Here is a 25457-nt window from a genome sequence, read left to right as displayed (position 1 = left end):
TTGTGGTAAGAGATTTTCAGAGGCAAAGGTCTTTCTGGGCTTCTACCTCTTGGATGGTGGAATCTATCTGTGCAGTGGATGTCTTGTACAAAGCGTCTGTTTTTTGTTGTCTTTTTACTGAAGGCATCCCACTTCACTGATGGTGGTGCAATCCCCCAGAAGTAGTATAGTGACAGTATGGGAATTGATTTGAAAGTCCCAGGGATTATCCTACAGGATTAATGGAGTTCAATATCTACGTTGTGTGCCTGGCTTGAACATCTCCATACTGGGGCACTGTACTCTGCAGTTGAGTAACACAAGACCAGACTGGCTGGTCAGAGTGTTTTGGGGTCAGCTGGCCAGTTTCTGGAGTACACAATTCCTGGAGTTCACTTTTTTCCCCCAGCTTTTTGATCTGTTCTTTGAATGTCAGCATTTGATCTAATGTGACCCCGACATACACTGGATGTTCATAGTATTCCAGTATCCTTGGATGGTGCAATCATTGAGCACTAAACAAAGTGAATTTTCAAGGGAGAATTGGTGGAAGAAATTGAAGTTGTATGGTACACAAGGAGATTGTGCTTGCCTGGGGGCTGTGTAGGAGAGAGTTAAAAGATCTTTGTAAGAGGAGGTCATATGGGAGCATCAAGGTTTGCTGAGTTGAAATAACGTAGTAGAAGTATGGGAAAACACTTTTAATCTTGTGGTTAACATGTAGATAACTTATGATTCAAACAGTTTTAATTTCAGTTTCATATTCTGTTTAACTCTATATAATGAGACGCCTCTGGCTAGTAGAGGTACATATCTTTTATTTTGTTTAGTGACTATTCTTATTAGCATGAATAAGAAGCCTATCTTGTAAAGTTATGGAAACTTAAACTTTTTCACCATTTTGCTTAAGAAATCTTGAACCTTTTAAAGATATTTTTAGAAGTGTATTGAAAAAAGTTGACATACTCCTGCATTTTGGTGTAACACCTGCCCCCAGCAAGCCAGGGTATTTTACTACCAATGCACTGCTTATCTGTTGCCTACTTTGGGTTTTTAGGTGAACTTGAGACAGGTGATGGATCAGCAACCCTACCGTCTTAAGTTCTCTACTTACCCATTTACGCTGCTGCCACCTGCGCTACAGTTGTTAACCTGGGGGGGGGGGGGTAGCCGAGGGGCAATCTGCCTGAATCCTGTCCTGGAGGTAGTATTTACAGGGTGAAAAAATTGTTCATTCTTCTCATTGAATCCTTTGCTCTGCTGAGACTATCAACAAGAATGCCATTGGGATGGTGGCTTTTGAATTTGTCATCTGAGTTGTGTATTTGAATACTCTCAATTTAAATAAAAAACAATTGTACAGTAGTTCTAGCATTTAGTTCACATTAAATTAAAACATTCCCAAGTCTAGTGCATCTCAGCTTGAATATGCACACTGCCATAGAACTGTTTGGTTTTAAAGAGCTGTTTCTGTGATAATGGTGAAGAATGTATATCTTCAAAGACTGATACTTGCTGCTAGTTGTGCTAGGGTTTCCAAAACTCATAGCATCTAAATTTAAAAAAAAAAACAACCAAACCCAAAAAACCCACCTTTCAATTTACTTTGGACATTTGCTTTCTGTGGTTTCAGCAATAAATGCAGCTGTGATCAAATTTGCGAGCACCACCAAAATTGGACGAATAGCTAACAGGAAGAGAACAGAATCCAATTTAGTGACCTATAGCTGTGCTTCTCAACATCTTAAAATGCAGTCCGCATCTTGACGATTGCTTAGGGACTGTGGATCCTTAATAGCTCCTCTTTGGAATCTCTTTAATACATGAACTCTCTAATGGATCACACCACCTTATCCTTATGATCCCCTTACCTTTTGGAGCAATGTGACGTCAGCAATCAGGGTCCCAGAAGAGTAGGAGTTTCTCTAAGGAAGCAGAGATCTTTGTTACAAAATATGATTTCTTGTCCCTTCTGAGAAGGCTAGGTATTCATGTGTACCTGTATCTCGACTAGTGGCTAAGCAAAGGACCAGTCATCTTAAAGGGTACACTCAGCACTCAAGACAGTCTGACAGCTGTCCTAGACTTTGGGCTTAAGTATTCACTTCAAGCCTCCAAAGTCCACTTCCACAATGATACAGGTGTTGGAGTTCATATGTGTAACTCTGAACTCTAGATTTAATGATCATACATCTTCCACAAGAACAAATTTCATAATAAGTTTTAAATTATTCTTAAGCTTTGGGTCAAGACCTCCAAATGACTGAAGATATTCTGCCTTAGACTGCTGGGCCTCGTGGCCTCTTGCACTGGGTAACTCTACCAGCCAGAACCTTGAATGGAAAGAGATAAGTGCTGGTTGAGACTGCACCTCTCCAGATTGTCATGTAGGGTCACAAATATTGGGTGAATGCTGTTATCCAGAAGGTTCTGAGCTTCTGTGGCAGGAGTGCTTACATCACCCAGAATTTGGTCCATGACAAGCTATTTTGTATATTGGCCTTGATTATTATTCATATGTCATATGACCAGGACCCCATTGTGCTAAGTCCTGTACAAACACAGAACAAAAAGACATTCCCTGCCCAAAGGAGCTTACAGTTGAAGTATAAGACAACAACAAATGGATACAGAGGGGGAGTACAAGGATACAGACAATATTGATCAGCATGATAGGCAGTGGTCTCTGCATACCTAAACATTGTCAAGTTTTTTGTAGGTGTCATAGCAGAGGAGAGTTTTGAGGAGAGATATTAGGAGGTATATAATGAGGTAGATTTGCTTATGTTTACCGGGAGTGCCTCCCCAAGTGTGTGGGGCAACATGGAAGAGAGCATGAAAGTACTGGTTCGAAAATTTAACAAGTGGGCAGTGGAGGCTGGCATCATGGGCCGATTGGAGGTGATCATCAACTGCTCGATAATGAATGAGATGATAGATAGGGTGGGGATTGGCCAAGAAGGGGCTTCAAGGTAAATGCAAGCAGTTATAGTTGATGCAATGTAGAAGGGGGAGCCAGAGGAGGGATTCAAAGAGAGGGGTTACATGGTCAAAGCAAATGGGCTACAAAAATGGTCTTTGCAGCAGCATTCTAAATGGATACGAGCCAGGCAAGACTGCATTTGTCAAGGCCCTGGGAAAGGGTATTGCAGTAATTGATATGAGATGTTGGAGACTTGGACCAGCGTTTAACTCTTTGGATGGATAAGAAAGGTCATATGATATCTTAGATCAGAGGTAGGCAAACTACGGCCTGCGGGCCCCTCCTGCCTGGCTGCTGAGCTCCTGGTCCGGGAGGCTAGCTCCCGGCCTCTCCCCTGCTGTTCCCCCTCCCCTGCAGCCTCAGCTCACTGGGCCGCCGGCGTAGTGCTCTGGGCGGCGGGGCTGCGAGTTCCTGGGGCAGAGCCTGGCCTGACCCAGTGCTGTGCGGTGGTGTGACTGGCTCCAGCCAGGCAGTGTGGCTATAGTGCCGCCAGCCACTGGTGCTCCAGGCAACGCGGTAAGGGAGCAGGGGGAGTTGGATAGCGGGCCGGGGAGTTCGGGGGTGGGGGTGTGGATGGGGGTCAGGGTGGTCAGAGGGCAGGGAAGAGGGGGGGTTGAATGGGGGCAGAGGTCCCAGGGGGCAGTCAGGAAGGAAGGGGGGGTTGGATGATGTGGTGGAGGGCAGTCAGGGGCAGGGGTCCTGGGGGGGGGGCAGTCAGGACAGGGAGAAGGGGGGGTTGGATGGGGTTCTGGGGGCAGTCAGGGGACAGGGAGTAGGGGGGTGGATGGGGCAGGGGCCCCAGGGGGGCTTCAGGGAACGGGGGGGTTGGATGGGGCAGGAGTCTGGGGGGGCCATCAGGGGGCGAGAAGCGGGGTGGGCAGATAGGGGGCGAGGACCGGGCCATGCCTGGCTGTTTGGGGAGGCACAGCCTCTCCTAACTGGCCCTCCATACAATTTCCGAAACCCGATGTGGCCCTCAGGCCAAAAAGTTTGCCCGCCCCGTCTTAGATGTTATGCAGAAAGAGTTAGCCAGATGTGAGGACCTAGAGGAAGATGTGAGTTAAAGATGACACCTGAGTGTGAAGGCAGGGTGATGTCCACAATAATTGAGAAAGGACCTAGTAGAGGAGGGCTTTGGGGGAAGATGTCTTGTTTCCAACTGTTCAGCAGATCAGATTACCTTGATTGTGGTTATAAGTGAATTTCTGCCTTCCTTGATATATCTGGTCTTTGCCAGGAGCTATGCCTGCTGCCCTCGTTAAGGGTAGTAGAACTGAAGTTTTTGATAGCAGTAATGTCAACCACTAGGAAGAATTTTATATCTTCTGATTAATTTTACTACAAGAGAAGAGTAATGTAGATTTTGTAGGTCCGTTTCCCCAGAATGGATCATCCTTCCATTTTATGTTACTTCTGCTCAGTTTACACCTATCTCCTCATTTCTAGAGAAATGGAAAGGCTTGGCAGTTTCTGGAGCCATATCTATGTGAAAAGAGAACTAGGGGGACTAATTGGGCATCTCAGTAATTTAATGAATATAAAACTTGTAGCACCACCTGTTGGTGACAAAAATACCTGCAAATAGTTTTTGCTGTCTTGCATAATAGGAAAGGTATAGTGGGAAAATAACAATTTTATTTTCAAGCTGAAAACCTTACAAATTTATGTAGAGATAAGGGACCTTGAGAAGTAGTTTACTATAGGGTTGTGTGCTTATTGGTTGCATAAGTATGTTACACCAATAGATTTAGATTTATTTATTTATTTTTATTTATTTATTTATAGCATATGATGATTCAGAACAATCCAGAAATATAGCATGTACCGCAGGAAAACTGTTTGAGCAGAATGAAGATCGTGCTGTTAAACAGGCATGTCAGTTTAATCGCACTAAGCTTGGATCATGTTCTGGAGTAGAAGATGACACTTTTGGCTATGCTAAAGGAACTCCATGTGTGCTTGTGAAAATGAATAGAGTAAGTGCACAGACTTTTTTTTTCTGGTTTTCTTAAGTTTAAAACTTAGTTGTCTAACTAAAACTTTATGAAAATTTCTTCCAGAGAATGGCTCGATTATTTGTCCTGGCTTTTCCTTCAGTTTCCTTCTCTCTCTATAAAACAATGTAACTTACTGAAATAACTAACAATTTTGCTTTAGGGATGGGGAGGGGGCAAGTTGTTTAAATCTCTAATACTTAAGAATATTGGCTTTGTTTCCATGGATCAAAACTGGAAGCCCAGTTTTAAATGCAAGGGTGCTACTCTTACCTTGTAAAAGAAAAAGCTCAGTGTAAAATTAAGTTTGTTTACGTTTCCAGAATGCAAGTATGAACCAGAATGTAATGGTGCTTGCTTTAACTTTTGAAAACAGTTGTGTTGAAAATGTTATTGCGGGGTGGTGGTGATAAAATGTTTATCTCTTTGTTAGCTGACTGCAAGTTACATGATATGTTGCCTGGACATAACACCTAGATTCAGCCATTAATCTTACATGCTTAATTTGGAATAGTCAACTGCTACTGGCTCTGGCTAGTGGAACCATTTTGAGGAGTAGTTCATCAGCACTTTAGATCTTAGTATGGTTCGAGTCCATGGCACTCTGTCAAAATGGTACCTTCTTACTCACCAGGTTTGTTCCCTGTATGTATTTAGTCATATTTGCTTACTATAGTAAGAAAATAAGTTTGTGGAGTTTTTGCTATTTTCATTCTTCTTTATGCTCTTCAGAAGGAATGTAACTAAAGAGTGAACAATGGATTCTATTCTAGTCTTGTGCATCAACAAAGTTTTTTACTAAGGTCTAATTAATTACACATGTGCAAGCCTCCTGAAGAAAATGAAACTATCCAGCTGTAACTGAAGGTCTGAGCTAACCTCAGAGAACCTTTTGTTGGTAACAATGCCTGAGTTGGAAAGAACCCAGTTTTTATGCCCTTTTACTAGGGTTGTAGACCTGGAAACTGGAGACTTAGTTGCTTATCAACTGAACGCATTTAATAGAGAAATCCTACCATGATAACCAGGGAAACCTGTAATACCATTTTTATTGTCATAGTCAAAGTGTAATTGCACGTTAAATGTCTCCCATACATTAATATGTTTTTAAAAAATCAGCTTTGTACAAGTCCCACAGAAAAATAGCTGTTTATGGAGATTTTTCCCTTTCTTTAGATAATTGGATTAAAGCCTGAAGGAGAACCACATATACAATGTTCACCTAAGGTGAGTATTGAATAAAGAGAAGTATTTATGGCCATTTTCCTTTATGTTTAAACAGAGAGAAAAGCAAGCATAAGTGCTAGAAGCAAAGATTTTTAACTTCATTTTTTCTTTGAAACTTCCATTATTTTTAAATCCACATTTTGATTTCTTTTGATAGCTATATCTGTTTTGTGTTCATGCAGGTTAGTGCTTCAGTATGTTTTAACTTTTTCATAAAGGTACCTTTTTTATTCTATGTCAGTTTAAAAATTTTTCTTTTGTTCTTTCATGTTTCATATCATTAAGACTTATGTGAAAATCAGGTAGGTCTGACAAAGCTGAAGACAAAAAGGATACATGTGATTTCTTGTTCATATTGAAATATGTTTTGTTATTGTTTTTTACTTCAGTACAAGTTGTATTTTGTTTTCCCATTTCATAACCAATATTTTTGTTTTTCTCTCCATGCTGCAAATGCATCTTAGACAATTTATATAATGATGGGTAAGAGACAAGTGGGAGTTCTAAAATGGTTAATGTTCATAAAGTAAAATTTGTTCATACTTGATTTGAAGACAGCTTATAATATCAACAGATCTATTCATGTTCATTGTATGGCTTAGCATGTGTGAAGAGTTTCTTGCAGTCCATATTATTTTATTGATCTGACTTCTGCATATGTTTTCCCAACTCCACATTTTAAAAAAAACCAAAGTATTTGGTTTAAAAAAGAAGCTTCTAAAGATGGCCATGTGATTCAGTGGCCAATGCAAGGGATTGAACCCAGGAATATTCTGGCTTTGAGTCTAGGTTGAGTTAGTTACTTTGAGTGCTTTTATCCCTTCTTTCTTTCTCCTCTTCTATCTACTCTCTCTCCCACACTCTTTGACTGTGAAAAGCCCCAAATCCATTTTTTCCCCCCCGTACGGATGAAGTGGTACTGACATGCATGAGAACTTTGCAGACTCCATCATGATGTACATTTGTGATGACCCACTCTTCAGTCATCAGGGTGTTTGCGTGTTGGCAGGGAGTGAAGGTATTACTAATAGAAGTATAAATTGTGCAGACTTGCACTCCATCTGTAGTAGCAGATGCAAAATGACTGAAGGTGCCCTGCATTCTTCCTCAAGTTTAAAGGTGTGTAGGAGGTTGTTTTCCTCTCCAACCCCATGTAGTTTCCCCTGTTCAAAGTATTTTTACTTGAATTTTTAATAAAGAATATGCTTTTCACCTTATGAGACTTGGGGCAACTCACTTTACCTCTTTGTGCTTCTGTCAGCCCAGCAGCCAATTTGAAACTTGCCTGTAAAGCCAGGATTGCACTAGAAAGCAGAGGTTGCATCTGGGTTGAGCTTTCCTTTGCCAAAGACAGATGTCTAAAAACAGTGTGGTGTACTATGTGTTGGATGTTTAACTTTGTGCAACATTATGGGTATATTGGTAACTGCTGTAAACTTCAAAATATTTGAGAGTGATAAAAGTAAGCTCTTATCTCTTGAATGTTGTGTGATTAAGCACAAATCCCATTATCATGCTGGTCCAGATAAAATTTTCTATCTAGCTTTGGATCTGCTCTTTATCAGTCTTCTGCCTGCTTTTTCCTCACTTACTCTTTAAGTACGTGAGAAATGTGTAACTAGTCTTAGATGGAGTTCTATGGGTGTAAATATGAACAGGATTTAGACTACTGTCTTTGCCTCCTTGCAATACAGTGTGAGTCCTTGTAAGTACAACCTATTCAGATTGTTAAAGGACGTCATCTATGTGAAATCTGTAGTGAAATTAAATTTAAAAAAATAAGTTTCAGGTACTACACATGTGGCAAAAATTGTCAGGAGGAGAGATGTAGTACTTGAAACAACTTAACTTTTTTTCAAATTGACTACAGATTTTAAATAGATACCCTTTTAAGAATTTTACTATTAAGTATTTCTCTCCCCTCCATTGCTTTGTGAAAGAGTCACACAAACACTGGAAACCACTCTATAGGGGGGTGACTTATTTATGAAGTGCTGTAAAATGAATATAGTAAACTGAAAGACACTTTTTTTTGTCTTTCAGTTGTATTAACTTTTAGTGTCATTTATAAAAAATAGTGTGACAGTTTTTCAGGTAGAATTGTGACTTTCAAATTGTTGTTCCTTCATACACCATGTTCTGGTTGCTTTTGTCTCTTTATTTAGTTCTTTAGCCTTTTGCCAGAGATATTTAGCTTTGTTAGTCAGAATAGCTTTTGCAGCATTTTCTTTCCTTTACCTTAAGCTATATTGTTTACATATATTATATTGTTGGCTTTTAAGGAAATATTAGATGGGGGAAAAAAACAAAACACACAGGTAAGAGGGATACACAGGCACATATAGCACCCAGGCATACACAGCATATACACTCCCCTCAAAATGTATCATTTTAATCCAAAGGCATTCAGTTATTACACTGCTTGCAGAGTGATATGACTATTACTTTCCTAAATTGCAGAAGAGAATAAAAAAGATGATGAATGAATGAATTACAGAAGAGTTGAATGAGTAGGGTTGCCTTCCCTTGCTGATGTCAACATAACTAGGATTTTAAGGTGTATGAGGCGAGATAAGCTTTTTTTACGGGGCAAAATTTTACTAATCATCGTTGATCTTCCTCTTATCACCACATGTCAATTTGGGTAACAAGATGAGCTGTGATTGTAGATGATATCTGGATTCCCACTTAATCTAATTGTAGGATTACAAGTCATTCTTAACAGCATTTATCCCAAGTTCTGCATTTCTTCAGGACACAGTACATCCTTGTTTTCACTTCTGCAATAATATTCACTGTATTTGGAGGCAATCCTAGTCTAATATCGGGGGTATCTATTTTGTATTTTGCAAACTATGGGCTGATTATTAGAAGTGCTGACCAACCACAAATCCCCACTGAAGCTGTCGGTGTTAATCATCTTTGAAAACCAGGCCACTAATGAACTCAGGGTCTAGAACAGGGGTGGGCAAACTATGGCGGGGGCCGCATCCGGCCCTTCAGACGTTTTAATCCAGCCCTCGAGTTCCTGTCAGGGAGCGGGATCTTGGCCTTGCCCTGCTTTGTGTATTTTGTGGCTCCGTACAGCTCCTGGAAGCAGCAGCATCTCCCCCCTCTGGCTCCTAAGTGTAGAAGTAGCCAGGGAGCTCTGCACGCTGCCCCTGCAGCTCCCATTGGCCGGGAATCAAGGCTGATGGGAGCTGCAGAGATGGCGCCTGTAAACGGGGCAGTGCGCAGAGCCACCTGGCTGTGCCTCCTTGTAGGAGCCAGAGGGGAGACATGCCGCTGCTTCTGGGAGCTGCTTGAGGTAAGCGCTGTCCGGAGCCTGTGCCCCGATCCCCTCCAGCATCCCAACCCCCTGCCCCAGCCCTGATCCCCCTCCTGCCCTCCGAACCCCTCAGTCCTACCCTCCTGCACCCAAGAACCCACCCTGCCAGCTGCAGCCCTCACTCCCCCACCCGCACCCCAACCCCCAGCCCGGAGCCTCCTCCCGCACCCTGAACTCATTTTTGGCCCAACCCGAGAGCTGGAGCCATCACCCCCTCCTGCACCCCAACCCCCAATTTCGTGAGCATTCATGGCCTGCCATACAATTTCCATACCCAGATGTGGCCCTCGGGCCAAAAAGTTTGCCCACCCTTGGTCTAGAAATTCTTCTAAGTGCTAGATTATTCTGCAGTAATCTCCTTGAGTTGCATGCGTGCACACACACATATATATTACTTAGGGCCAGATTTTCCAAAAGTTAGTCATGTAGTTGCTCATCAGGCAGTTGTACATGCAAATATACCTATGTATATGTATATGTGCACATAGTTACCAGATCTGTGCATATAAATACGATGATTGTATTTGCAGTTGTGCAACTACTCTACTTCTGTTTAATCCATTTTTCCCTTTTCATGTATTCCATACTTTGTTTTTTGAAAGAATCATTACAGAAATACAATTGAACAAAGTGTATTTTCCTGTATGTGAGCACTTACTGTAGTTTACAAGGACAGTGTAATGGGAAATATTGAATCTTTGCAGTATATAGCAGGGCTTGCTAGCTCAAGGGCCAAACAATCTGACAGATGTGCCTCCAAAGGAGGTTGAGTAAGAAGGAAGAAATAAATACAGTTACAGGTCAGAGAAGATTTGGGAACAGGATCCTGTCCAAAACATCACAAATGATTGGGGTTGTTTTTTTTTTAAAGCCTACCATACTGAAATTGGATGTTTTCTTCTGCATGTGTTTTTCTCCTGCTTCCTCCTTGCTCTCTCTACCTGCATTCTTCCCTTTTCTCTTGTTTCCATTTAACTGCTACCCCTACAGTTGATCCTTACTACATATGTTTGCTACACTGCTTTTGTCATGAATTCATATAGAAAAGGGGCATCTATGTCAGAAAAGCCACTTGTGCATTCCCTACTCTGTGGGTCGAATTGAACAAGCAAAGGCCTGGATTTTCCCCTCCTGCAGCAAAATCCATCGAGGGACTTTGTACTTGAGGATCTGTGAAGATAACCTTTTGGAGATTCCTCTTCATTACCACTCTCAAACCTGGAGGATTCCTGGAAATCCAGGGCCATCTGTGGAGGGACCATCTATGCCTGCTGCTGCTCTGGCTCTCAATAGCCTTGCATACACAGGAGCATGGGGATAATGTTAAAAAATTACTAAAGGGCTGGAGCTGTACTAACTTTTGAGGTTTATTTTTTCTGTGGGGCCAGTGGGAGGCTGATGTGCATCCTTTACCCCAGTACTACTCCTGTCCATTTTTAACTTCCCTTTTGGACTACACTGACAGCCCTCCACAGGGTCCAGAAAGGCGGGCACGAGGCTGTGGAGAGTTTCGCTATCACATTGTATAGGGAAGACTTGAATGTGGAGTGCCCCCTCCATGCATGGATCTGAACAGGCATGATCTCTTCCAGAGTAAGGAGCCTCAAATGTTAGATTTTATGTAACTTTTAGCAATGAGTCCTGGGTGCTTCTGGAAGCATCATGTCCATGAGAAAGTATATAACTACTTAAGTAATGGACCATTATCTATAGCAGTCAATTACATTTTACTAACATTTTTAGTAAAATTTAATCAAGTGCTTCGGTTAACTTTATCTGCAGGTTACTCTGTAACCAAGTGTGGCCTCTGGACCATAGCTTATGAAAACAGTCCTCTGTTGTCTCTACTGATTTATATGGTATCCAGTAAATCTGATTGGTATCAAACAAATTAATGTGTTGATGAGATTAAGCATTATATATTAAATCTCACGGGGTGGAGCATTCTCTGCACAGACCTCAGGATTGTTGCATTCAAAAATGATGGTGTAAGCGATGCCCACGTTCATCCTGGGAAGTCTGGGGTAGAGCATAAGAGAGGACCCTGGTCTCCTAGTGTGGATCTGCATTGCACACTAAGCCCTGATCTGTGGGACCCGGGCTTGTAGACTTGATGTTTCCAAGCCCATGCTTGAGTTATCCACAGTGCAGTGGAAACCTGGGCTTCACAATCCTGCTGTTGCATCCATACTGTAATATGCAGACTCAAATCAGAGCTTCAGCTTCTGCGGACGTCTACTATTGTATCCCAGAGTTCCTACTGACAGTTGTTTCATAGCGGATTGTGGGAGAATTGTCTGTGTGTCCTATGGTGGTTGACTGGAAGTGTATTGAGTGGTTTTAGTTCACAAATACATCCAGATGAGCTATTTTGGGGCCGTGTGTTCCCAGCAGCTGGAGACAATACAGACCCCGACAGAGTGGAAGGACTTCTCCACCTCATGTTCTGTCCTATTTTGGGACACTGGCAGAGCAACTGCATGACGTTCTCTACTTCATGCTCTGCCTGTGTCCCAAAATAGGCAGAACATCTGCATGACAGTAGAGGACATTTCAGTTGCAGTTTTTGAACTGCTGAAGGCACCTCTCAGAGGGGGATATTGACGTGCCAGCTGTGACCCAGATGCTGCTGGTCATGCCTGTTCCCTTAGCCGCAGATTTTCCCCTATCTAGACTGGCACAGGGGTAGTTGCCAAGCAGCTGCATTTGAAACAGAAGATTTTTCTTCAAGTGCTTTCTCATGTCCGTTCCGTATTAGGTGTGTGTGCTTGCCACATGCATTGGTGCCGGAAGCTTTTCCCTTAGCAGTATCCATAGGAGACCTATTCTGGCACCCTCTGGAGTGGCGCCCACCTGTCGCAGTATAAGGGGCACCACTGGCTCCCCCCACCCTCAGTTCCTTCTTGCCGCCATTGACGGTGCTGGAACTTCTGCTGCTTCATCTAGGTTTCGCATAGTTCAGTGTGTCTCACGAATGTTTCTTTGTAAAATAGTGTATATAGTTTAGTATTTACCCTTGGTATTAGTTCTACTTAGTTGGTCCTGGACATGACTCAGCCTAGGGATGGGGCATGCCCTGTTTGCCAAGCTTTAAACCAACTCCCTCGTAATTGAAGTAATTAACCAGAGGGAGAGGTGGGGTCAACCTGGGGCTGCACCCAAGAATAAAGACTTGAGACTGGATCTGTTTGGGCGAAAAATTTATTCGTCTTCCAGCCTTCAGTTGAGAGTGGCCAACCGCCAAGCCTGCGGCAGTCTATGGCCATATTCGAGGTCTCACTGCCCGAAGGGTCCAAAAAGGAATTTCGGGCGATCCTCGAAGAGGGCATGGCTGCAGCGAGAGCTGCCTCAGACGCAGCAGACTCCCCAGCTTGCACCATGGCCTCTGCCATCTCCATTCTAAGGGCATCCTGGCTGCTCCTCTCGGGTCTGTCAACTGAGGCTCAGCAATTGATGCACGACCTCCCCTTCCACAACCAGGCCCTGTTTGCAGAGCAGACGGCCAGTAAACTGCATGGCCTTAAGGAATGCTGCACTACCCTGAAAACTCTGGGGCTGTATGTTCCAGGTTCAGCCCGTAAGTGGTTCAAACCACAGCAATCTCCGGGCCAAGGGAGTCAACCCTGCCAGGAGCCCCCCCCCATAAGAAGAATAGGGGCTACAAGTGCTGCTGCCCAAGCTACCCACCTCCTCCCTCTGTCCAGCGTTTTGAGGATGCGCTCAAGGGCAACCTACCAGACTTTAGCCCGGATCCATCTGTCCTGCTGTTCTCCAACTGCCTTTCTTTTTTCCTCCCCGCATGGACAGCTATAACTTCAGACAGCTGTGTCCTCAATACTATGGCAGAGGGTTATACCCTGCAGTTGACTTCTACCTCCCCCCTCCTCCACCCCATTTCCCCATCTGTCTTCAGGGACCCTTCTCACGAGAGTCTCCTTGCACAGGAGGTAAAGGGGTTGCTGCATTTGGGTGTGGTGGAAGAAGTGCCTCTCAGGTACAGGAACAAGGGGTTCTATTCCTGGTATTTCTTAATCCCAAAGGCCAAGGGCAGTCTCGGCCCATCCTGGACCAGAGGGACCTCATCAAGGATCTTAAGAAGCTAAAGTTCCGCATGGTCTCCTTGGCTTCTATCATCCCCTCCCTGGATCTGGGAGACTGATATGCTGCCCTCGATTTGAAGGACGCAGACTTCCACATAGCGATCTTTCAAGTTCAGACACTTTCTCCGGTTTATGGTGCGCCCCCACCACTACCAGTTTGTGGTCCTCCCATTCCGTCTGGTAACAGCACCCAGAGTGTTTACCAAGTGCATGTCGGTGGTAGCTGCATACCTCAGGCGTTGGGGTATCCAGATCTACCCATACCTCAATGACTGGCTGGTGAAGGGCAACTCCAGGTCTAAGGTCCAAGAGGATGTCACGGTGCTGCAAGCCATGTGCTGCTCCCTGGGCCTCCTGGTGAATGACAAAAGTCTGTTTGTTCCGGTGCAAAGGATAGAGTTCATCGGAGCAGTGCTCGACTCGACTTGCGCCAGAGCGTTCCTGTCACTAGAAAGGTTCCAGACGTTGACGGGCCTCATCGCGGAGGTCTCCACATTCCCCCTGACTATGGCTAAGGTTTGCCTGCACCCGTGTTGTCTGCTATGCCAGGCTCCAGAAGTGGTCCCTGCAGCAATGGCTGGTGACAGTCTATTCCCAGTCCAGAGATCACCTGGACACGGTCCTTACCATTCCTCTGACAGTACTCTCCTCACTGCGATGGTGGACTGATCACATAACCATCCTAGAAGGGGTTTTGTTCGACACTCCCTCCCCCATCATTCCATCGAATTGGTATCGGACGCCTTGGACTTTGGCTGGGGCACGCACCTCAGTGACCTCCAGACCCAAGAGGAGGAGGAGATGACGTTACACACAAACATGAAAGAACTCAGGGCAGTCCGCTTGGCATGCAGAGTCTTCCTACTTCACCTGTCGGGCAAGGTAGTGAGAGTCCTGACGGACAATGCGGCCTTGATGTTCTACATCAACAGGCAAGAGGGAGCACGTTCATTGACTCTCTGCCAAGAGGCACTCTGTCTTTGGGACTTCTGCATCAGCCATGAAATCCATCTGGAAGCTTGTCACCTCCCTGGTGTCAAGAACACGCTAGTGGATCACCTCAGCAGGGACTTCTCGCACCACGAGTGGTCGCTCCACTTGGAGGTAGCCTGCATGATCTTCCAGAGGTGGGGAACTCCCCAAGTGGACCTGTTCGCCACTAGGCTAAACAGGAAATACCACCGGTTTTGTTCACAGCAAGGCCTCCCTCTCCAATGCCTTTCTCCTGTCATGGTCAGGGAACCTGATGTACACGTTTCCTCTGATTCCTCTCATCAGCAGGGTCCTGGCAAAGATCAAGAGAAACAAGGCACAGGTTATTTTGATTGCCCTGGCGTGGCCTTGCCAGCACTGGTTCAGCACGCTTATGATCCTGGCAGCGGCCCCTCCCTGGTCCCTGCCCAACCGACTGGACCTGATGTCACAGGGCCATGGTCAGCTCCTGCACTGCAACCTCATGTCCCTCCACCTTTTGGCATGGATGAACGTACCAGAAGAGCGTACCTGCTTGTATGAGGTCCAACAGGTCCTCCTGGGAAGCAGGAAGCCCTCAACCAGACTGACTTACCGGGCCAACTGGACAAGGTTTTCCCACCGGGCGTTTGAGCGCAGCCTCTCTCCCTCGTGCTCTTCCATACAGTCTGTCTTAGATTACCTGCTTCATCTGAGGAACCAGGGCCTGGCACGCTCTTCCATTAGAGCGAATCTCGTGGCCATCTCCGCTTTTCACTCACTGATCCAGGGCCAGACGGTGTTTTCTCATGACATGAGGGTCAGATTCTTGAGAGGCCTTGGGAGACTCTTCCTGCAGGTACAGACTCCTGTCCTGCAGTGCGATCTTAACTTGGTCCTCTCTAGGCTCACCGGTCCATCCTTTGAGCCGCTGGGTTCCTGCTCCCTTTCCCACCTGTCATGGAAGGTCATATTCCTGGTGGCGGTGACATCGGCAAGATGGACTCTGAAATTAAAGCCTTGACTTCAGGACCTCCATATATGGTCTTCTACAAAGATAAGGTTCAGTTGTGGCCCCACCTGATGTTCCTGCCAAAGGTGGTCTCCACCTTCCTTACGAACTAGGACATCCTCCTCCCGGTGTTCTGTCCCAAACCGCACAAGACCAGTGAGGAGAGGTGTCTTCACGCCCTGGATGTCTAGAATGCCTTGGCTTTCTATTTAAATGTACCAAGCCTTTCCAAGAATCGACTCAGCTCTTCATCGCTACAGCGGATAGGATGAAGGGTCACCCTGTGTCCTTGCAAAGGATTTCTAATTGGATCACCTCGTGCATAAGGACCTGTTACGACCTGGCGGGGGTTCCGCCGCCACCGATTGTCAGAGCCCACTCGAGAGTGCAGCTGTCTTTGGCAGCCTCCCTGGCGCACACCCAGTCCAGGACATCTGTAGAGCCGCAACGTGGTCCTCTGTTCACACGTTTACCTCTCATTATGCTATCACTCAGCAGGCCAGAGACAACGCTGGGTTCGGCAGAGCTGTGTTGCAATCTACACATCCATGAACTCCTACCCACCTCCAGGGGTACTGCTTTGGAGTCACCTAATATTGAATGGACATGAGCAAGCATTTGAAGGAAATACAGTTATCTTTTCCGTAACTGGTGTTCTGAGAGGTGTTGCTCATGTCCATTCCACAACCCGTCCTCCTTCCCCACTGTCGGCGTTTCCGGCAAGAAGGAACTGAGGGTCGGGGGAGCCACCTGCTGCCCCTCTCTGTTCCACACCATGTGGGCTCCACTCCAGACGGCACCAGAGCCAGTCCCCTACAGATACTGCTAAGGGAAAAACTTCCAGCACTGGTGCATGTGGTGAGCACACACACCTAATATGGAATGGACATGAGCAACACATCTCGAAGAACACCAGTTATGGAAAAGGTAATGGTTTTTTGCTTCCGATTCCTGGAAAGCAAGTGGCAAGCTTTGGAACTGAAGGACTGGGAAGCGGTTTGTGGGATAGATTGGCAGACTCTCTAGACACAAGTCTGGCAACCTGGACCCAATCTGCATCCACACTGTGAAATGCCTGGACTTTGACCTGACTCAGTAGGACTTGGGCTGTGCTCCCCTCCCCTTCCCTCCCCTCCTCCTGTACAGGGTGCAAGGACTTTCTGACCTGAGTCAACTGATTTTGTGTAAGGATGTGGAGGGGGGCTTTGGGTTCAAACTTGAGTCAGAGCCAAGGCTTAGTGTTTAGTGTACATATATCCCTAGCCAGAGATGTCAACTATCCCTAATTTTCAGTAATCCTCCTGATTTTTAGGTCCAATATACAGCAGGTATGGCCGTGGGCATTCTTCTCTACTGCTTCGATGGCACATTCAGACTGTGCAGTGAGAGTCTGTTAGGAAGCAAACTGTGGTGATTTTGAATGGATTGGGGCACTGTTGGGTTCACCACCCAAGCCAAAGGCTGCATATTGCACTCTGACTGCCCCCATCATGTGCTCTAAGTACCTGGAGCATGCCAGCAAGGGCCATGCAGGACAGTTTGCCTGCAGTTGGCAACCTGTGGTTTGGGCAGTGAATCCAGCACCCCAGACTTCACTGACTGTGGCTGTGGCTTGATTCTATCAGACTCTCACTGCACAATCACCTGGGGAAAAGCAGGAGCAGGCAGTGATGGTGGCAGTGGAGGAGAGAGGGAACATGACGGAGGAGGAGGAGGATCATCCTGGGAAGGAAGTCCAGGCCCGGGATTGGTAATGATAATTAAGGACCCTCGGTGACATAGAAGGGCTGCTTTCCTAGGGCTGATCTTCCCCTTCTCTGTGTTTGGAAGAGGTTGGGGGTGCAGTGGAGGCAGGGGGCAGGCCTTCCCTTTGGCCATATACACACAGACTGGTGAGGGCAGGGGTGGAGGTCCATGCAATGTCCCTAATTCCTCCCTACCTTTTTTCATAATCTCCTCTCAGTGTCTCAGAGCAAGGTTGGTGTCTCTGCACACTCGTCCCTACTGCATTAGCCACGGGTAAGGCTGCGAGCCTTTCACAGAGGTCACGGAAGTCATGGATTCCATGACTTTCCAGGGCCTCCATGACTTGCGCAGCTGCAGTGGCTGGTGTGGCTGACCCCAGGACCCCCTGAGCAGCTGGGGCAGCTCTGGAACCCGCCACATTGGCCACTGCTCTGACAGCCCCAGGCAGCTGGTCCCGGACGCTGCCCTGGAGCAGCAGTCTGGGAGCAGCAGTGGAACCTCAGTCCGCCCTTTCTCAAAGGAATTGAGCCGCAGCGGTGGTGGGGCACTGGGCCACCCTCCCGGCCCAGAGTGGTGGCAGCGGAGCCCCGGGCTGCCCCCTCAGCAGGTAAGATTTAGTCATGGGTATTTTTAGTAAAAGTCATGGACAGGTCACTGGCTGTGACTTTTTGGTTATTGCCCGTGACCTGTCTGTGACTTTTACTAAAAATACCTGTGACTAAGTCGTAGCCTTAGCCATGGGACATTTCCTGGCTTTTTGCAGCCCATGTGTGTTTAACTCTGCATAATCACTACACTAGAATTTCATTGTATGTAGGGAAATTTAGCTTTGGCAGATTTGATCCAAAAGCCAAAGCTGAGTGGATGAGGCTTGGGTCTGCCATTTTAGAGATGTGGATTCTGTTCCTAGCTCTGACGGAAGTGACCTTGTGCAGCCTCTGTTATCATATTGCAAAATGGGGGATATGAGGCCTTGGTTAATAAAAGCTTGTGAATACTCTGAAATAATAACAGCAGTTGGCGGAAGAGGAGGCTTAAATTCATGGTATTCTGGCTTCCTGGCCAGTACACCTCATAACCTATTTTGTGTGTATCTCTCCATGCTAACCTGTCCCAGGGACAGCTCACAGCATAGTTTGTAGCTGTCCCATTCACTTGCTCTAAGAGTCAAACAAAATGCAGGAGCATTTTAGATAATGGAGTTTGGTCTTAGAGTGAGATCTCAATAGAAGGCAGTTCAGCAATAAGGAGCAGTATCCATATGCATTTCATGCTTGTCACTGTCTGCTCACAAAAACGTGTTTGTGAAAAAGTTGACACCTAAACAATAGGTTTTCTTTTTGTTTTTTCGGGTAGCCTTTATCCCAGGAACCTCTTTGTCAAATTACCTCACTGTTCACCAGAAACTCAACCCTTAGCCATGAACTGGTGTCCCGATTTTTTCCAACAGGTCCTAAATGTGGATTTTGGGGAGGTTTGAAAACTGGGATTTAAACAGAAATCTAGCTGAAACCTTAAATATGGATTTGCTATTGCTTCTTCACAATAAACATTTTCTAACTTGCCTGTGGATATTTGGAAATTCAGTTGCACTGTCTAACTTTTTCCTTAAATACTTTTGTTATATTAAAGGGAGTATAAATTGAAGTTTTCATTGTAGAGATGTGTGTTTCGTTTTTTGAATGATGGTGGGTGGAAAATAAAACTTAGGACTATTCTGGCTTAATTTCTACTTTACTAAATAAATATTAGTATTAATTTTATCTAGATTAGAAATGGAAGGTTGGAGCATGTATAAGCTAAAATCTGTTTTGTGAAATAAAATTGGTTCTTTCAACCATAGGTAGTAAGAGGTTATTACATTTTTAACAAGTACAAGTCTATGTCTATGAGTCTTGTAGTTTGGCAAAGATCGTTCATTCTGTTGTGGAAACTATTCTGGTACAGCAGTACTCAAATATTTTTGTAGGGTTCTTGCATTTCATCATTAGAACATTGTAATTTTCTTTTACCTCTTAATGTTTGTTAAAACGGGAATTAACTTTTAATTTTGTCTTTAACCATAGGAAGAAGGCAAGGTTCAGATAACTTATTTTCCTGATGGGGGAGTGATTGATTTAATGTATTTTCCATACTATGGAAAAAATTTACATGTAAGTATGTCTCAATGATAATCATGTGTTTTTTGTAAAATTTTGGGGGCATTTTTAGGATGGGTCTGTGATGGTTACTGCATTGTTCAGACTTGAAATTTACAACCAAATACACATATGGAATATTACTTATGCAGGTATTTCAGAGTACTTGATAAGATCTGTGCTGCAACTGCCCATACACAGGAAAATAGATTGGGCTTTACTGTCTTCTTATTGAGAAAAATAAGACTGAGTTCACACTAACATGATTTCAGTAATTTTGCTGTAAAAAGTCAGTTTTCCTTATATTTTATTAGGTCTCCTCAAATGAAAATAGAGGTGGCTAGATCAGATAGGCCTGTCCACAGTACAGTTATTAATAGTTAAAAACCAGTCATTGACATGATTAGTACACACATCATATAATTAAACCTGGTTAATAATCATGCAGCTAACAGTTTTTTGGCCTTATCAGAAGTCTAGACTGTTACACTATTGTTTTTCCAATAATTGGTTCAGCACACTTTCCCCCCACCCCAGTGTTGTTGGTGTCACTCTTCATGTCCTCCATGCTTTCTGTCCTTTGAAGTACTGTGGGGTAGTTTTCTAGGCTTTCCCAGAATTTGCTAATATAAATACTGTTAGCATGCTAAATGCATATAGACAAACATAGTTTTGGTTTCAGAAAAGTTTCTATGTGAACACAAACTGAACAGAACTACTTGGAAGGAGCCCATGCCTTGAATAATTATAAATTATAGTTAAAACCTTCTCTGTGTTACAACTTTTATATGCAGGATGGAGTATACGTGGGAAGCACCTCCATATCAGTATCAAGGTCTTCCTTTTAAGATATGTTCTTTCAGCTGGAAACCTTTTCAATATTTTTGGTCTGACACAGTCTCTTTCACATGTTCAACGCAAGTTAAGTGAGCAGAAAAGAGCATAAATTACGGCAATTTTTTCCATATGCTTGTAAAAGGCAAAAGGTTAATATAGGCTTGGATTTTCGAAAAAACTGGAGAGTTAGACACCCAAATCCCATTGACTTTCAATGGAAATTGCACTCAAACTTCCTTGAGCACCTTGAAAATCTTGTCTATAACTGTTAATTTGTGCTGAATTTTTCAGTTGAGACAAACGCTGTGCAGAATTTTAGCCTGATTAACTCCTACACAAATAATTTTAACTGAGTTAGGGTACATCTACATCTCAAATTAAGGAGTAATTGTAGCATGGATAGGCAGACCTGCACTAGCTTAAATTGAACTAGCATGGCTGAAAATAGCTGTGAAGACGCAGCAGCATGGACCCAGCATTAGCTAGGAACAAGAGTCTGGCAGGTTTGTACTGGGAAGGCTAGCCTGTGCCGCAGCCCATGCTGCCACGTCTTCGCTGCTGTTAGCTGCACTAGCTGGATTAAAGCTAGCATGTGTGTGCCGACCTCCACTACAATCACACCTTCATTTGCAGTGTAGATGTACCCTTCGATGGGACTCTGTAAAGTTGGGGGTTTTGTTCCAGTAAACCAATCGATGAAATGAATTTGCAATCTTAATTGTTTTTATTCAAATAAGTACACTGTGGTATCTGAAATCATTTCCCCCTCTCTCTATTTACTAGGCTGACTATCTACAGCCGCTAGTGGCTGTTCAGCTAGCAATTATCTCCAACCGTACCAAAGAAGAAGTAACAATTGTGTGTAAGATTATGGGATCTCCCAATTTAAGAAATGAAGATGACCGTGACAAGTTTCTTGGACGAATTTCTTTCAAAGTTCAGATGTCTGAATAGCATGAGTCAATCTCCACAAAGTAAACATTGTGTTGTCTGTTTTTTTATTTTATATCAGCTGGATGTGCCATTCCCGGATATAAGACCACCTGGGATAATGTGGCACATGGCGTTCAGGGTAGCATAATAGTGTGCTTCCAAATCATATTTAAAATCCCTCAAAATAACTGCCTGTCAAGCTTCTGCCTGCCCCACTGGACCAGTGTACAGACCATAGTTATGTGATATTAGGGACCTGTAAATAGTTGATTCCAAATATGTAATAATGGTGGTCTTTGTCTGTTCTAAAATGTGGTTTTATCCCCAAGTGACTGTCTCAAACATAATCTGCTGTGCTATGTAAATAGTGTATTGATTTAACACTGGTTTGACTGTCATATCTCAACACCGATACAGTTTTAGGGATCAGATGATAAGAATAAATGGTACCTGACCAACATAGTTATTTTCAAAACAAACAAACAAAAAACAATAACTCTGCAAGAATTGCGTGTGTGGAGACGCCTTAAGTCCTGTACTGGTTTGGGGGGAACTAAATAAAGTGGATTTTAAAAGTGTTGGTATGGATTTTTGAAATTATTTAAGTGCTGAAGTAGTCTGTTTTTATGCTTGTCACTGTGCAGGTATGTGTAAACGTGTACTATTTGGTATTTTAGTTGAGAAATTGAATCTCATTGTATTGTTAATTGCTTGCAGTATGTAGAACACAAATAAAACACATACAATGTCATTTAAAAACTTTAGTTGAGAAGTATCATCTGAAGCAGTTTCTTTGAAATGTTAATGGTTTCAAGTCCTGGTAACAATTGCACTACAGAGTTGCTTGAAAGAAAGGCCTCACTAGTCTGTGAGTAGCCTTTTGTTTTCCAATAAAATCAAAATTCCTAAAATGAAAAACTTCTGTTTTAAAATTTAAAAGCAAAATGAGAATTGTCTTGATTAAACATTCCTTTAATGTTTATACTTAGTTCCCTCACATCACTTCTGCCATATCTGATTTTTTTTACTTTTACTCAACTTTTGTATTGAATTTTTTATGAGCTGCTTCATCCACCACTTGAGAGAAATTTGCTTTGCCCATCTGTTACCTTAAAAACCACTTCTCAGTTTGCAGCTAGTCCAGGTTTCTCTGAGGTTGCACTTTACATCAAATTGAATTGCAGCCATTTAGATCTCTCACTATTGCAGTTCCTCCAATGTTGCTGATAAAGGAGCAGTGCCACTCTTTCCTGTTGTGTGTGGTTGGTTGTTTTTGGGTTTTTTTTTGGTGTGTGCTCCTTAGTCTCATTCAGTTTTTCATGATGACAAAAATGTGCTTTGAACTAGGTGAGATTTCCATTATCTGTTTGGCTTAGCCAGACTTTAATTGTTTCAGCTGAAATTTCCCATGCCTTGATGTCTGCTTCAGACTTCATTTTTTTTCTACATTTTAGTAAAAATGGATCAGCAGCTTCTGAGACCAAGTTGAGAGAAATAATTCTTATAACCATTTTACTGAGAAGTTTTAGCTTCTTGATGCTTCGGAGCAGGGTTCTCTGGTTTCCTACTGAAACCGGAGGGATGCATTTTGCTGTCTCCATGAAAATCAACCCAATTTTGGCTGAGTTACAAGTCTCTGAAAATTGTAGTTGGCACATGCTCATTGGAGACTTTTTAGAATTTAGCAGCAAAATTATCTGAAGATTCCATCCACACTAAGATTATTCCAGCCCTGACCATGCAGGGACTGAATATGACTTTCCCTGAAGTTGCTCCTCATAGTTGGTGATAGGAACTGTGCTGCTAGATATTAGAAATGAGCGAAATCTCTTTCCTTTGTTCTCAGTGCTCCCCCTGTTAGTGCACAGGCAGCATGGAGGAAATTGTGGCCAAATTAGTAGTTTGTTTCAGATACTTTTGTTTCTTGATGTGACTCAAAGTAGTTTAAATTGGAAAAATTAAATGTTTGAATTTTGCTACTGATTCTAAAGTGAGATGTTCAGTTAGTCTACAAATCTGGGTCTACAGAAGTTTGAGCGTTTTAGCCATTTTTTTAATTAGTTGACATTGTTAATCCACCTGTCTGAAAAATCAAACTGATTCTGACTTCAGTAAACCAGTGCACACAATATTTTTATCCAGCATTTTTTTTTTGTTTCTGTAAGGTTGTATGACTCTCACAAGCCCTTTATTGTTTGGAGTTAAATCACATTATTTAGTAAATTATTTTAGTAACCTTTCAGTCAATAGGAAGAACACGTTAATGGAAAAATTCTATCCTGTCCCCAGCAGATCATGTGAGCTATTTTCAGCAATATTCTTTTAAACAAAAAAATTATTTCAGTTCACTAATGCCCAGACACTTGTTAAAATATGTCAATAGTACTAAATCAGGTGCCAAATTACTGAAGCCCTTCAGTGAATTGACCTCTATATCAACATATATTCATATTTAATCTACCCTATAAATTAGTATCTTTTTGACTGCAGCATTTCCAGGAGGATGATTTTCTGTAAAACTGCCCATTATGAAAATTCTAAATCTATTAACTTCATTTTTATATCCATTTCAGCATCAGTCTGTGTCCTCGTGTGACATAGATATTCTTCTGGTTTCACTTAGTGAACTTTGTTGTAGTTTTCTTAACTTTAGTGTAGTTTTTCTTTTTGTCTGCTGGCTATTTTTTTGAGAAATTTTAGAAGGGGTATCTGTATACAGATCCCCCTCCTGATACATTAGGGCTATTACATATCCTGTCACCCAGCTTCAAGACCTGCCCATCATGCAACCCAGATAAATCCATTAATGATGGGCACTCCAGATATATCGTCTACTTGGAACAGGGACACATTAACAGAGCATTTAAATGCCACTCATTTCCCAAGAATACCCTCAAGAATAGAGGTGAGGTTGAAGATATGCTTTCTTGAGAGATCTATGCAACTCCCATCCCCAAGGAGCCCAGAAAAGATTAACCATATCCTAACTCAGCACTGGTTAGTTGCAGTTCCGCCTCCCCTCATGAACAGCCTCCTCCCACAGACTGTATTCAGCAACTGTCAGCCTCTTTGGGGAGGGACGAAGGAGCACCACTGCAGTCAGGAGTTTGTTCTCTCACCCTGAGTAAATGACCTAGAACTTCTCCTTAGGTTTCTTACACTAATACCTGAAGTTTGGCGCCTCTGCCTGGTGCCAAGGCACCAAAGAGTAGTCTGCCACTGATGACTTCTAAGTCCTATAAAGGCTGCACTGCCCTTTGGCACCAGCCTTGCACAGAAACCCTTGGTGACTACCATCTTGCCTCCAGTACAAAGTAGTGCCTCCTCAGTGCTAACCCTTGCTCTGATCCTGGATGTTTTAGCATCAGAGATCCTGGCACTGAAGCCTTTCCTGGTACCAGCTTACCTATTTGTCAGTCCATTATTGGAGTCTCCTCCCCTGGATTTGAGATATATTATGTAAAAGCAACCATCTACCTCAGCACCACTCCATCTGGTACTGTACAGGCCCATACCCTGGACATGTCTGCTCCCCTTGTCAGGAGCAAAGTCACTCCTTGTCATCCTCACCAGAATGCGCTGAGGGCTCCCCTCCCTCCTGATACCAGTCTCCACAATGCGTGGCCCAATGAGAGTTCAACAAGGAGTGCAGAGAAGACAATGGAGAAGATAAAAGACCTGAAGATTTCAAGGAGTGTCCATTGTGGTACCTTCCTATGTGCCAATATCCCAGTTTGCCTACCAATGTTGGCTATACTGCTCTGCCTAGGGTATGAATCCCTACTCCAGAAGACCCACAGCCACTGTTGCTCATCCAAGATCTACTTCAGTGGGGAAGTAATTACAGCCTCCTCCAATCACCCAACTTGATCAACCCCTATTCGTGAAAGATGAGTACGTTAGGGAGGAAAATCAACACCCTTCAGATCAGGTACCTCTGGCCCTTCCAGGGTTTCTTTTTGTTGATCTGATGAAGTGGTTCATCCACTCTCTTGAGTTCAAAACCATCTAGGACTTCTTGAAAAGGACCCTCGAGACCCTTGGCATTCCTCCTAAGGTTATATAGGAGAAACAACACATATTATTGGATGTTCTCTACACAGCAACACCAGGCAGAATAGCAAGGTCATCTGGCATACTCCTGGCTCCATCCTACCCATTTTGGAGAGCAATATATCAGATTTCTGGTAGGCAACTCTTACTACCAGTACAGGATATTGCCTTTCAGT

The 25457-nt window shown here is 43.7% G+C and overlaps 1 protein-coding gene across 1 annotated transcript in view; it reads left to right on the top strand.

Annotated features, from left to right (window-relative positions):
- Window positions 1-24889, top strand: part of ATP1B3 (ATPase Na+/K+ transporting subunit beta 3) — a 56713-nt gene extending 31824 nt beyond the window's left edge. The window contains exons 4-7 of the mRNA XM_074963839.1: window positions 4748-4938; window positions 6133-6183; window positions 19387-19473; window positions 21079-24889. Coding sequence (XP_074819940.1) covers window positions 4748-4938; window positions 6133-6183; window positions 19387-19473; window positions 21079-21249 — 500 coding nt within the window. The 3' untranslated portion in view covers window positions 21250-24889. The remainder of the gene's footprint in view (window positions 1-4747; window positions 4939-6132; window positions 6184-19386; window positions 19474-21078) is intronic.
- Window positions 24890-25457: the final 568 nt, after the last annotated feature.

This window comes from Natator depressus, chromosome 9 (genome assembly GCF_965152275.1).
Source record: "Natator depressus isolate rNatDep1 chromosome 9, rNatDep2.hap1, whole genome shotgun sequence".
Lineage (NCBI taxonomy): Eukaryota > Metazoa > Chordata > Testudines > Cheloniidae > Natator > Natator depressus.
This window is presented reverse-complemented; position numbering and strand designations above follow the sequence as displayed.